The sequence below is a fragment of the Centruroides sculpturatus genome, unplaced genomic scaffold (assembly GCF_000671375.1).
Source record: "Centruroides sculpturatus isolate CEXI.00-Female unplaced genomic scaffold, Cexi_2.0 scaffold563, whole genome shotgun sequence".
Classification (NCBI taxonomy): domain Eukaryota; kingdom Metazoa; phylum Arthropoda; class Arachnida; order Scorpiones; family Buthidae; genus Centruroides; species Centruroides sculpturatus.
Window position 1 is genome coordinate 185860 of NW_019384723.1, and position 15459 is coordinate 201318.

General features: G+C 31.1%; 2 protein-coding genes and 1 long non-coding RNA gene across 3 annotated transcripts; 1 reads left to right on the forward strand and 2 right to left on the reverse strand.

Annotated features, from left to right (window-relative positions):
- Window positions 1-4832: 4832 nt before the first annotated feature.
- LOC111628077 lies at window positions 4833-8274 on the reverse strand. Its single transcript, XM_023371799.1, has 7 exons — window positions 7980-8274; window positions 7664-7884; window positions 7465-7573; window positions 6364-6537; window positions 5412-5505; window positions 5001-5163; window positions 4833-4916 (listed from the first exon to the last, which is right to left on the reverse strand). Exons 1-7 carry the CDS (start codon window positions 8272-8274, stop codon window positions 4833-4835), a joined length of 1140 nt encoding a protein of 379 aa, XP_023227567.1.
- A 1534-nt stretch (window positions 8275-9808) lies between these two features.
- Window positions 9809-11265, forward strand: LOC111628054 (methyltransferase-like protein 24). Its single transcript, XM_023371772.1, has 5 exons — window positions 9809-9992; window positions 10080-10248; window positions 10613-10762; window positions 10826-10982; window positions 11047-11265. Exons 1-5 carry the CDS (start codon window positions 9809-9811, stop codon window positions 11263-11265), a joined length of 879 nt encoding a protein of 292 aa, XP_023227540.1.
- Window positions 11266-11396: 131 nt separating this feature from the next.
- Window positions 11397-12549, reverse strand: LOC111628061. The gene is made up of 3 exons (XR_002757114.1): window positions 12449-12549; window positions 11912-12027; window positions 11397-11828 (listed from the first exon to the last, which is right to left on the reverse strand). It is a non-coding gene; the product is annotated as an uncharacterized LOC111628061 (long non-coding RNA).
- Window positions 12550-15459: the final 2910 nt, after the last annotated feature.

Consider the following 15459-nt stretch of genomic DNA (forward strand, 5'->3'; position numbering starts at 1 on the left):
AACTGTACTAATTATAACAAATATATGAGCACGTAGAAAACTGTATATAATTAGTAAATGATGTTTTTTTGTAGTGTTACGTCAGTGTATTGTTTATAATGGCTTCGTACTCGTGTTGCCATCTATGAATTAAATTTAATATTAATCTCTACGAAATGTTTATTTATTCATATATTTAAAGTACTTTACTGTAGACACTTTCATTAACACGAATTTACAAAAAATGTCTACAGATATTTATTATTTCTTAATACATCTGTATAAGTTAGGAATAGTATTATATAGGTTTTCATACTTTATATTATAATATAAATATATTATATTTAATATGCCATACTTTCTTATAGTTGAAGTGATTGTATCAGTTAATAATAAATAAATAAATAGAAAAAAAATTCCCTCAATACGTTTGCAGGGGAAGTATTTGACTCTGGCGCCATCTGATGAAAACTATATCAAGTATGTGTTCCGTACTGGAAATACTGCATTGTTGCATCTTAACTACTAATATATAGTGATAATTTAAATGTTATTTTGTAGAAATGTGGCAAAGTTGATTCAGTATAGAAAGAGGAACGATGCAAGGTGATTCGATAGTCACACCTGAAGAATGCAATGGATGAGGATAAAGAAAATAGTAAGGAAACTTCGATTCTAGATATGTTAATTTTTGATAATTTAATTGATAATTTAATACTTGATGATGGCATCACTCTTATTAACAAAGAGGAAAACGAAGAGGAACTTAAAGAATGATGTAGAAGCAAGGAAGAACTATAGACTATGTATGGATCTCAAATTTGTGGTAGAAGATTCAATTTTAATTTAAAAGCGAAGTAATTCATGATTTAAATTGCAGAAAGAACGTAAAGATAGAATACCAAAACTAGAGTTAATACACGGATTAAAATGTGGAAAAGCAAAACAATTAATTTCGATAAAAGCTAAGTATTCTGGAAATGCATTTTCTGCATCATGATGTATGGTTGCATCATAACAAAATACTATTAGCGCAACTATTTCAACATGTCTTGAATGAATTATGAGAGGAATCGTGGAGACTTCAGTGTTCGGCATGATGGATGGCACGAACAAGAAAGGAAAACTTTCACAATAAGTGAGGAGATAGTCTACAGAGATTGAGTCACTTAGCTTTAAGATATAAGACAAATGTATAGAAGGCATTATCTGACGGGCACTAGGCACGTCAATGTGATTATTTGATTGATTATTAAACTGCTGTAACTTATCTTCGTTTGTATTTTTTGATTTATTATCGTCTTATATCAATTGTATAACACGAAGTTTTCTCTCTTTCAACAATGCATTCAATTAAATATATATATATAAATTTAACATTATTCCTGTAAAAAAAAAAAAATTTTATTGCTTGTACTATAAACCGGATATTTTTACATATTTTTAAAAAGTTTAAAAAACATTAATAATAATGTCTCTATATAAAATACTTAGCTTAAAATCGCCACGACACTTTCCGAACAAATGAATTAAACTCATGGGGAGAAGCCAAGATGGTTTGGGTTTAGGGGCGAAGTGATCGGAGGTGGGGGTTAGGCCAAAAGAGAAACGTAGCATGGTTTAATTACACGTGAGATGCCAAATATCTGGTCTAAACTTTCATCTAACTAACTCCGTTCTCGAGATTAAGGAAGGACAGACAGTGGGTATTTATAGACAGGTAAACGACAGTGGGAATTTATAGGTCTACAATTTTTAGAAATTTTAGCTCAACAAGTGGACAAAAGCCCATGGGACGAGCGAGTGAAGCGAATCAAGTAACCACGGAATTCAAACGTTTCAAAAAACTCGTGGTATTCAATTGATTCAAGAAAAAATATTCTTTTTCCCTTGAAATCAGTAGGACATTTTAGAGGAATACTTTAAGTGCATGTATTAATTAATAATATTGAATTTATACACGTATCTATCTATATGAAATAATCTATTAAGTATTTACAGTATATTAAAAGGATACAATAGAAAGTTTTCAATAAAATTAACCGTTCATTTTCCATAAATTCTGAGTATCAATACAATTACAGTTGCGTATTCATGGTTGGCAATTCGCAATTTTTGACTGAAGATTTTTCTTTTGATCTTGAAGGTAACAATTTGGAAGTCAAAAAGTCCAACGGAGCTTGTATGAAGATGTAATAGAAATAGGATGCAAACAGAGAAAGAAACAGCACCAATGTGAACAACATCCACTAGAAATAAACATAAGGTTACATATATATTGTTAACAACACAAAGCTAGCAACGAGTTACGTAACTTTCCTCTCTTTATGAGATTTTATTTTAAAAATAACATTTGTATTAATCAAAATAAATAAGTAAAATTGTATGTGACTCCATCTGTTATGAGATTTTGTTATAAAAATTTTATATATTTTTAATTATTATAAAATATAAAAAGACTTAATTTTAAGGGTAGAGATGAGTTTTATAAAACAATGTAAATGCTAGCAACAAGTAAAATTTTAATTAAGTCTGAGCCCTCTCGAGATATGACACGTATCTCTCCATTCCCTTGACCTTTCACAACCAAAATTTAATAGCATCATTGCCCTTTATATACAAGCTACCGTGCTAAATTTTGTTTCTTTACCTTCACCCTGTTCTGAGATATTACGCAAAATAGATACACAATTTATACAAAATAATTAAAGATCAAGGGAGTAGGAAGAGAAAGGTGAAACACAATTGCCTTGTATCTCGTAATAAATGGTATATAGACTAACTAAAATAAAATAATTTAATTTAATATTACCTCATGAATATCTTCATACGTTGTAGCTTTTCTAAGATGACCGTAAATGTAAAGTATTATTAGAGGATGAAGTAGATAGAGCCATATATTCACTCGCTCTAAACTGGTAAAGACTTTCATAGAAAGGAATTTATTAATAACACCTAAAATAAATAAATAAAAATTATTAATAAATGTACAGAAAGATTTAGTCATGCTACTTTAAAATCTGTGAAGTATTATAATTTTACTTTAACTTCTACATAACTACAGTCGATCCCCCTATAAGATCATTGATTTTTCCGTTTTATCTGAATTACATGTTGTACGAGTCACTTAGATTTTACAAATACGTGAGCCGGGCACAGAACGGCACACATATTTGTAAAATCTAAGTGACTCGTACAACATGTAATTCAGATAAAACGGAAAAATCAATGATCTTATAGGGGGATCGACTGTATAATGCAATCATAATCCCATGCTTTAAGACCATGCAATACACATACCTCCATGTCCAGTTATACAAGCGAAACATATCCAAGAAAGTCCAATTGTCCACATGAATGGAGACAGAGCTTTGTGAATAAGTACAAAGGATTCGTTTGGAGACACTTCAGTGATCTGTTTGTGCAATCCAAACTCCGTAAATCCCATTAAAGTCAATGAAAATGTCCACAAGACTATGCAATAAATCTGAGAAAACAAATTGTATTATGATTTATGCTGGAATGTTCATGTGTATTAGGATATGAAAATTATAAAATATTAACTTACTTTTCTAAATTTTAACTGTGTTTTCTTTGATAGAATATTTCCAATCAATAAACCAGTGCAATAGGTACTAAGATGCGAGAAATAAGGTCTTTGATAGTTATTGTGTAAATAAGAATAAAATTTCCTACGAAAAAAGTATAGTATATGTTACTTTCATACAATTAAATTGCTTTAAAATTTGAATTTTTAACAAACGAAATTAAAATAAATGAAACACCAAGAAGCAAAACTTCAGCAGCACTATATGATTAATATGTTTATGTAAATTTTAAAGTGTTTATTATTATTTAAACCATACTCATTATTAAAAGAATGTGCAAAGAAAGGAACGTATTTTCTTATCATCACGTCAGTCACGTATGAAGCAGCACCAACAATAATTAACACGAACATCATAAAGGAACCGAATTTTGGCCATCTGAAATAACAAAATATAAAATTTTATTAATAAAATAGAGACATTCTATGTAATTTCAGGTGAATTAATTATTTGTCTGTATGTATAACAGAAAGAAGTACACTCTTTCTTGGTACTTCTGTTTTCAAGATATAGTTACTATAAGTGAAATATTAATGAAAAGGTAAATATGGCTGGTGACATGTTTGGAAACTTAAATAGGTCTAAATTCCAATAAAAATTTTGTATCTTTAACCAGTGGCACGTTATCCCATGGGCAAACAAGACAGTTGCCTAAGCCCGCACTAAGAGGGGGTTCAAACCAATCTTTTATAAGAAAATACTTCCACAAAAATTCTCTGAAGAAAAATGTCCGGAGTCAACATGGTACGTGAAGCCCCCTAATTCAAATTTGCATTGGCTTCATGAAGTTCTAACGCGTCACTGTATTTAACATGAAATATAAAATTCAAAACAAAAAATGGCAAAAGGCGAATTCTGGTGATAGACATGAATAAGATCTCTATTAAATCAGATCCCAATTGAGATACGACACGTGACACCCTTTATCTTTCCACCCTTTCATCTTTAACCTCCAAAATTTAATAGCATTAATGTCACTAACACGCAAAACTCTCTATAAATTTCCAGAAATTTTCTACAAAAGGCATTGGAGTTATTAATTAAGCTTCAAAATAATTGAAGAAAATCATACAATAACATCCATACATGTAGAAAACTACTCCCAAATTCTTTTGTATTTCTCGACGTTTCAAGGACCACTAATAATCTTGAAAGGCTTAGCCATTTTTTTCACCAATGGCCATACTTTCCCTCTGTTATATAGCCTATACATTTAATAAATTGTCAGGTAAATAATTTAATTCCTTACCTGTCACATACGAACAGCAATGGCACTGTAAGAATTGTCAGTTGCATCAAGTTACTCATAAACCATAAATAATGAGTAAACTGAAATTTCAAAATTTCATGGTTATGTAAATTAATATTTTAAAAAGATTACTTTTATATGAATATAAAAATTTATATAATTACATTAAGTGGATAATCTGTGTAAGTCTGAATGTGAATTGCTATTTTCCACCAATTTTGTTCGACAAATTCTACTTCACGTTTAACGCTTTTCCAATGTGGTCCATCACCCAAAATTGGTAAAATAATTATCGTAGCCAAAATACAAAGAACTGGTAAAGTTAATCTGAAAAAAAATTATGGAATATATTTAAGAAATTCAGATTTTTTAGGCAATTTTCTTAACATAATCAGATATTTTACCTCATGGTTCGGATTACTAAGAATTGAAGATACCGCGCGTTTGAATTACCTTTACTATTTCTTCGTAGATAAAATATCAGAAATCCGCTAGATTAAATTAAATTAAAATCAAATTAAGAGGGGGTTTTTTTTGTAAAATTTAATATTGATGTTTGTATGGTTATATCTTACCTAATGAAGAAAAAAGTTTCTATTGATATAAATGAATTTCCGGCAAATTCTACTGTTATGTTATTCATCATGTCTAGGAAATTTAAATATTTTTCTGAAAAAGTTTAGTATATATAAGAATTTAATACTTATGTATTGATTTATATTACGTTCAAATTAAATTTGTACGAATAAATGACAATTTTATGGCAACAGATCCGCGCTGTTACCAAGTAATTTCGTATTTTCGATTTGTTTAAGCGGGTTTTTTAATCAATCTGTAATTAAATGGGTAGTTTATCTCTATCAAATCGGTCTCAACTCCATGGTGGAACCTCCCAATATAACCATGAGCATGGAAATACCTGCAACGAGCATAGAAACATCTTCAACAAACAGGCAAAACTACATCTTGGCCTTGACTAAATCTTGCAAACAGGCAAAACTTCATCCGGCATCATTAGAACATTACGTTCCCAAATAGCCAGTAGCGTGACGGATTACTGGACGTTCCTGATGATCCACTATCATATGATTCTCTATTATAATCAGAAAGAATTGATCCATAAATAAATTTTTTTTGTAAATAAATAAGGAGTAAAATCATTATGCCCGACCCTATTCGAGATATGACAAGTGATTCCCTTCTGTCTTCCCAACCCTTCCACCTTCAACTACCAAAATTTAGTAGCATCAAGCTCCTTAATAAAGAAACCTTCCTGCAAAATTTCAGAAATTTTGAATTGAAATCACAGGAGTTAAGCTTCAAATTGAGGAAACCAAATCGTGTCCCCCACACACTAACATCCACACATACAGGGGAAAAAAATGGTCGGAATTATTTGCATTTCTCTATATTTCAAAAAATTTTGGGGGTCATATTTTGACCGGTTTCCATACTTTTCCTCTGTTATTCATAATAGCCATGAAACTAAGAATTGAAGTACAATACATGGTAATTATAAGGACTTACCCGAAATAGTAGGCATTGCGTTAAAGCAGGTAAACACGTGCCCATATATTATACTTGTAATTGTTAAAAATTTAATCCCACTTAAGGCTCTTGTCTTTTCCAAAATATTGCTGGAAAATACTTTCTGTACAGTAGTTAATGCCGAAATTGAAGTGATACCGTCTACAATTTTTCCTGTAAATATAAATGTTAAACAATTAAATAATTTCTGCTAATATAAGTGTATAAATCTCTTAATTAATAGCCAACACATCAGGTGTTGCATGGAAAATCGTAACGAATATACAGTAAATATATCAGTTTTTTTGCCATGTTATTTATATATTGATATTATATTAGCTTATCTTTGACTTTCTCATTAGAAATTATTTGTAATTTCAACAAAGTATGTACTACTGTCGCTAAGATGACAGAAATTACTAACACACTTAACGCAGTTCTACAGAAATAGAAAAATAATTAATTTATGTAAAGCTCCCTTATATATTTATGCTTATCGAAAAGAAAATTAGTTACTGTGTAAATTATATAATTAACGAATTGGCATTCATATACAAGACATAAGTGTCCACGTTATGCCAATTAATATTATGCCCTTATTTCTCTGTAAAAGCTTAGTTAGCTAAGCTTGAATATATTTATGCACACGAATAATATTTATAATGTTAATTATTACTTAATTTTTATTATTAGTTGTTTAAAAAATACAAAAATAAATGTAAAAATGGACTTACAAGCAGATTAATTGAGATAGGGAATAATCCTCCTTCTCTTCTTTCGTTTTACAGAATTCTACTTCGACTTTTAGGAAATCATTGATAACTTTTTAAAAATTATAATAAAGTTTAATTTTGTTATAATTTGTATGTATAAATACAATAAATCTAAAGTCTGTAATGTGATTGGTAGGGTTATCAGTTACCACAGACTGTAATGACTGAAATAACACGAACCCAACCATTCAAGGGCTTAGGTGTCCCTCAGATATTTTCGTAGTACGCAAGAAGTTTCCCTTGCACATATATATATAATATACACACATACATATAATATAATATGATATATATTCGAATTTTTTGAAAATTTCTATGAAGAACTTACTCCAATTTCCAACATTTTCCAAGTCGTTTACGTTACAATCATCCGGAATACAAACATCAATACGCAATTCTTCCACTTTGCTAAGTCCTTGAGCTATAGTAATTGGTGTCTAGAAAAACGTGAGAATTAATATTAATTAAGTAATCTTAATATTTCTTATTAAATTTAAATAATAGATTAAAATTTTACTCGTACTCACGATGATATTTTTCAATAATTGTACGATTGTAATCTCAGATGATGAAATATCTTTTACTGTATTTTCTCGTAACTTAGGTAATTTTAAAAGAACTGAGCAAAATTTTCCTCTAATTATTTTATTTCCAGAACTCTCAATATTGAGACATTGATCGTAATCTTCCTGCATCCATAGAGTTCCTCTTAAAAATCCCGAAAGGAGTTTAGCGATGGAATCCAACACTAAAATAACAAAAAAGAAGATTTTTACTGTAAAAATTGCGCTATTATATTATATATAACTGTTAATATCAAGCAATACTTCGTAATTTACTCACATCTGAAGGTCCAGTCTTTCAATTTCGTGAAATCTTGTGCGAATTGCATTAAATTCCTCATACAAGAAGACGATATCTTCACTTCTTCGGATATCTTCATCATGTAAGGCAAAGTATTCTTCACTAAAACTTTAGTTAAATTCTTTATTTTTGTGTCCATGCCTTGTAAAAAATGTAAAGTTTCTTTACTTTCTTTCCCTTTGTTATTGTATAATTCATTTTCGGGTAACAAGTTTACTGGAAACACAAGTGAAAACAATAAGATGAAGAGTGGAGAAAGTGAGTCTGCTTTCATCATGAGAGTTTACTGAATTAATCGAGTATTTTTGACGAAATCAATACCTCAACCTAATCAGATAAAAAGAAAACTTTTGACATATCTTAAGCCATTAAATAGTGATTAATTATAAGAAGTGTTACGTTTCCTCGTGACAATATAGTGTTTATTTTCTACGTATTTACACAATAAATGTGTATACAGAATGTTTTCTTAGTTACAACAGAATATCGCTCAAATCCAAATTATTCTGAAAAATAACAAATAAATTCTTATTGTATTTATCTTTAAATGATTAATTATAGAAAAATTCATTATAAATTAAAAGATAATTAATTAATGATTAGAGGTAAATGTAGAAGAGTTAAAAATAGAATTTAAAAATTATGTCTACAGAAGCATGAAGGTAGCGTATTATTAAATGTAGGTCAGAATATATTTTGTCTTTATGTCTTTTTAGATTTATACAAAATTCTAAGAAATTTTTATTTAATAATATTATATACAAAAACACGTTTACATGACTGAAGGACCCTTCTCTCATCATCCTCTCATTCCGATTATGAGCCTGGCAAAATCCTTGATGGATACGATTTAAAACGCCTTTTATACCCTCGAATAAACCTCACGAACAAAGAGGATAATTCTTCATGTCCACCAGTTGCTGAGGGGGTAAAGCCGTTGAACACATGGACATGTGTTTGTGCTTGATGAACGTGGAATTTGCTTTGTTTTTGCTTCTTCTCATGTTTATGTGGAGTTAACATTCCCATCTTTAATCTGTCTTCTCCACTTCTCTCTATCTAAAGCGTCCTCTCTCTCAAATCCTTTGTCACCTTGTCTCTCCATCATAGCTCCAGGTTTTCTTCACGTGTATAACACCTAAGTAGCGGTCACTCTCTCATAGAAAAGCTCTCCGGGAAGCACTTCCCCTTGTTGTGATCGTTCATATATTTCTTTTCTTTCCTTCTTCCATTAATCCAATCCTAACTTTATGTTTTTAACCTGCTAACAACTGCCAATTTTTGTGCCCTTCACTGCCGTCGTTTAAAAGTTTGGCTGAATATGAAATAATAAAATAAATAATCGAATAAATGAGTAATTTGTGAGTAATTATAGAAAATAATGGTCATAAATACTTAATTGTAACTTTTGTTATTAGAGATTTAAATCTAAATAACTACTCTATATACATTTATACAGGTTTTATGTAAAGTCAGCAGCCATGACTACTGATAATAATGTTCATCCCGGAAGTAAATTAACCAGAGAGTAGACACGTTCAGCAATTTTATTGACCCCTCCAGGTGCAGAATAAAGTGAGTAGTGATTAAATTATTACAGTGTTTATCTCTTCTCTGCACCTCTAAAATCTAAATTAGTAAGATTTCTAAATAGAGAACAAGTGTCGTTGATGATGATGTTCGAGGGCAGCAATACGTATGAAGAAGAGCGAGACCTTTGACCTCTGACTAGAATACAACCGGTCTAAAAGTAGGTTGAACACAGTCGAGTTTTACAATAAAGAATAGTCTGTTGATATGTTTATCTAATGGCTAACTACAGACAGAAAGTGAAATTTAGAAGGACCGTACAATCCATATTGTTCTATAAATTGACAACACATAAATGGATAATTCCCTTCTTGATATGTTCTATAGCGTTGCTATTATTGGGTTGTAGAACCTTGAGAATTCTATATTTGGAATGGTATGATGAGTCATTACGGAATCTAGGTAAAAATTTTCGTTTATTTAATTCTACGCTTCCTTGTTTCTAAGGCTTTTAATGTAAAAAATTTTGGGATTGTCTGCTTTGTATAGATACTTTAGATTCTCTACTAGCTTATATACGTCATCCACCCACTTTATGCAGAGCTGCCTTGACCCTGGGTGGAGCACTTGATGATAAACACCACATAGACAAAGATAAGGTGGTGTGTCTCAAGCCAGGGCCTGGCCTTCGACCGAACTGCATCGTCTACTCTTTTGGGTAATTAAATTATATTTAACACGTATATAGGGCGGATCAAAAGTCAGTAAACCGTTTTTTAAATCGAATTTTTACCTTCTTCAAATTGTTTTATTAGGATTGATAGAAGCAGGGAACGGAACACAGGGGCGATCTGCCAAGGGGGCTTTCTACGATAAATTCAGGTGTTATAGACGTGGAGAAAACCCGAAAAACTCCACGTTGGTGAAGTGTGAACCAACTTATTCCTTGTTTAATACGTAAATTACGATACTCTTGGCATCATAAATTGCTAAATTGTTAACAAAAAGATATGGTTAACTGACTTTCGAACCACTCTGTAATACAGAAATCCAAAATATTTCATTTATTTTTAACTAAACAGGATAAATAGTGACTGGTCTTTCGACGAATCTATGGAAAAGTATGGATGTCGAGTATACTCGTTCGATCCTGGAATGGGTCTAGAAAACCATAATCGAAGCAAGAAGATCTCGTTTTATAATTTGGGAATATCGGACGTCAATGAAAATCAGTAAGTAAATAGTATTTTTTAAGATATATTATCGACAAAATTTAGATAAAATCATGCGCTTAGAGTACGTAAGAAGAACAAGACGTGGAGACTTAGAACGTTCGATTACTTTATTGATCTCTTGGGGCATCAGAATGAAACCATTGACGTATTGAAGATGGATATCAAAGGTTCGGAATGGGATGTGCTGAAACACATGCTAAACAATGAATATTTGAATGTAAGAGTTCGTTTTATTTAGTTAATGCTTTAATATTTTATACTAACAATGGTTTTTCCCATAGAGAATACGCCATTTATGTATAGAAACGTATCTTAATTTTGATAAAAGATGGGGTGAGAAGTTACGAATATTAAAAAGACTCGAAAATGAAGCAAAGATGAAATTTTTTAGTTCTAGGAAGAATAATGTAACCGGAAAGAACATATTTTCTAATGAAAATAGGAAATTATCGGATCAACTATTATACGAATTGGCATGGTACAGAGACGAGAAAAACTGAATTTTTATTGTTAAAATAAAATATATAACGTAATTTTCTTATGTAGAAGTTATAATTACTTCGAATGGATTAAAGTTATTTTATATAATAAAACTTCGCAATCAAAGTTCCTACACGTGGCATATATTGTGTTTTGATGGAATATGGCTAAATAACACGTGACAATATGCCATACAGTAGAGAGGACTTTCTATTTAAAAAAATGGCACATATTGAAGTGTTTAGTGCATGAAAATGTTTAGTGCATGAAAATATAGGATACTGGTATCTGTTGTAGTGCTTACACACGTTAAAATATCCAAAAGGCATTCCCATTGGTGAGGTGCGAATCAACGACCAACCAGTGTTTACTGGTTTTATCCTGGTCTTAAACAATCGCATGATGCACTTGAACTCGAAACATAATACCAAACAACCGATAGATTATTAATAATAATCTGAAACCGTGCTGTGACTCCTCTTTCATTCTTTACGCACTATGTAGTGTAATAAATTCCAACACTTGGAGTTCTATCATCTTTAGTTCAGTTGATTTCGGATGTAACATGCTCCTCTTCAGCCAACTAAAATTATATTTAAAAAATACATACAGTACGTAAAAAAGTTAAAAAATATATACAAGTGGTAAAGATATTTTAGAACATACCTCGGGATTATTTATAAACTGGGTATCATGGACGAATACATATTTATACAGCTTACACATTTATCCCTACCAAAATCTATTGCAGAAGTCATATCAACAAGAGAAATACTGAGATTCTGCAATACAATTTAAATACATTAAAATTAGAAGAATGAAGAGTACCTTACAAAAATACAGAATCCAAAAAGGGACCAAATCATTTATAAGCTATAAATGAAAAAAAAAAAAACTAAGAACATAAGCGGTTAAAGGGGAAATTTCTTTTAGAATAATAAATGCCTGGGAAAGGAAGATAAACAGCCAAAAGATTCATAAAACGGAAAAAAAAGAGAGGACTCAAAAATGAAATACAGTACATCAGTTTCCCTTATATCAAAGGATTGTACGAAGAAATAGATAAAGAAACAAGAAAGATCAACATAAAACTCGCCCCAAAATACGAAAAACTTTCGTCTAGAATTAAAGCCAAACGACTAACGAAGAAAGGAAAGAACCGCAAGAAGAAACAAAAAACGTAGTACACAAGATCCCATGTACCTGTAATGGTACCAAGTTCTACATAGGAGAAACGAAACGAAAATTAAAATTGAGACTTAAAGAACATGTAGCAGATTTGAAATATCAGACTGAACTCTCCGCCTTCCACGATAACTGCACATTAAAAATTTAAGTATAAAAATATGCAAATTGGTAAGGAACTGCGTAGCAAAAGCGATAGATGACAGTATAAAGCTAACGAAGATATATCTATTTGTGCTTTATTTAATAAATATAAATTTTTATATAACAGTAAAAGACAGAATTTGAATTGAAATTTAATATCATATTGCATCTTAACCATGAAAGTATACAGATGTAAGCAAAAAATCTTGTACTGACGGTACATCCATCTTTTAATTTTGTCAACCAAAAAGTTATTAAATTTATAATAATTCAAACGTCATAGACCATTAATGTTCATAAATCTTTAGAGGAATTGCAGAAAGGACACTATATTCCATCCAAATTTTTTATTATATGAAGTACCCGGCAAAAAAAAAACCCTCAGAATCAGTGCAGTTACGACCTGCCTTCCTCCGAAATTTGTTTCTCGTTTTAATAATCCAGTGTACTAGCGATATCATATTCTATTAGACTGATGGTGATAAATATTCTGGGTACTGTGACACAGATACTTCTCTAATATCTTAATACTATGATAAAAACAGGCAACAGAATAAGTGACTTTATTAAAAACTCGGGACTTCTCCCTTTCTAAATGTCCTGTCGAGAAGCGACATTTTAGACGAAAGAGAGGGATTAAAAATATCCGATAAAATGTGGCACGCGACAATCTGTTTCTATAGTGTGTTCGGTTTCGCGTCACAAGTTTTACACGTCATTAATTGATGGGTACAATTATATTTGTTAAATATTTAATATTATTTGCATAATTGCATACATATATATACAATGCTAAATATATACAGGTATACACACGCATATCCAGCCAAGGTTTCAAATTTTCTCTCCCGATTTTGTTCTAGATCAAGTATTTTATTTATTTCAGTGGTTTGTACCTTCTTGTCTAGGTGAAGTTTTTTTTAACTTTAAATGTGCTTCTGTCTTGCTAATTGTTACAATGTTGGTAATGTCCACTTCCTCTTGTATTTCTTTTGGCACCGAAATACCTACCGGGAGGACTATCAATTCGGGCTTCTTCGAGTGGCTTTCGGATCGGACTCGTTGAACTGCGTGTCTTACTGACTCCAAATTAATGGTGGTTCTGATGAATCGTCCCGTTCTATTGGGTGTTGCATGTCTATGCCGATTGTCTCTTCGAGTGAAATCTTCGGAAGTTCTTGGAAGTGAAATATCTCGAACGACTCTTTCAACCATGGTCTAGAGGAGAGAGAAAGGGAAAAAATAAAAATTAATTCAACAGAATCTTCTCTTGAAAGTTGAGAAAAGATGACCGGCATGACTCTATTTCTGATAGGAAAAGTATGATGTACGGTGGCAAGACACTACTAATTTGAGGCGAAGAACGTATATTTTAATTAAATAAATTAAAAATATGATTAAAAATTCACAATAAATAATTGCTCGTATAGTAATATAGATTTACTTACTGGCATTAAACATAATGACGATTTTCAGAGTAAATTTTAATACAGTAGAGCCTCGAAAACTCGGCCTAATGTGGAACGAAGGGTAGCCGAGTTTGTGAAAATGCCGGGTTATCGGGAATGGAGTTAAAAAAAAATTAAGTATGGGTGTTTCCTCAGAAAATACTGTACTGTACTTGTATGTATTGTTTACTTGAGAATACAACAGAGAATAAACTACCCAAATACCCTTAAAACAAAGGAAAAGTTCTTTATGAAGGCATAGAGCCTTTACTACTTGAAAATGAAAATTTATGAATACACTGTGTACAGTAATTTACCTGATAAGACAGACCCCAGAAAAATACTTTATGAGGCATAAAGCTGTCTATAATGAAAATTAATTAACTAAGGATTTTTTTGCCTTCCAGGGTGTGGCCGAGTTATCCGGAGTGCCGGGTTATCAAGGCTCTACTGTATTAGCTGAAATATAAATAAATACGATTTAATCAAATTATTCTATGATAAAATAAAAACAGCTTACTGCTCTTTAAGTTAGGCATCAGCTGTTAAATAAGAATTATTTGTTCTCAACCCCTTCGTTAGTCTACTACAAATGACATCTTGTTTTCTATAACTTGTTGCACGTTTATATAGATATCGAATAACGTAAATGATTGTAAAACCAAATTTATATTTACAAGAAGAAACAAAACTACGTGTCTGTTAACAAATTCTGGTCGATAAGTCTTATGATATTTCAATTAATTTATATTAACGATAAACCATTTGAAGTTATTTTATACACTATAACTTCGTCTTGCGCACAGATGAAGAATGGAGTATAGAATATCCTCGCAATTAATTTCTATGCACTTTATATATAAACATCAATGCCACGATATTTGCTGATACAGATACATGCATATGAAATCAGTTGTTAAGAGTGTTGTCATATTTAGAGTAAGTGTAATGCTAACGATGCCGGGCTGTAATTTTTAATCATATTCTTAACTTATTCAATTTAAAATACATTTGTTCCATCTAAAATTTGTAGTCTTGCCCCTGTACACCATACTCATTTTTATCGTGATATGGATGCTGTATGTATATTCTCTCTTTCTATCTATATAAATAAAAAATGTAAGGTTCGTTTGTTCAGAATCTTAAATCTCCGAAAGTGCTTCACCGATTGCTTTGAAATTTTCACACAACGTCCCATTCGAATTCGCGCGTGTTTTTATATAATTTAGATGTTGAAATTCTTCCCGAGGGGGAGAGAGACAGGATTAAGGCTTACCGTGAAAAATTCGGCTTCTATTACACTATTTTAGATGCGGTTTTTTGCGATTTTGATTGCGTTTTAATAGGATACGTCAAGAGAATACATTTTGAGCCACAGCAACTCGTGGCCGGGTCTGTTAGTATATAGGGTGTATATATATAATATGAAGTGACTTT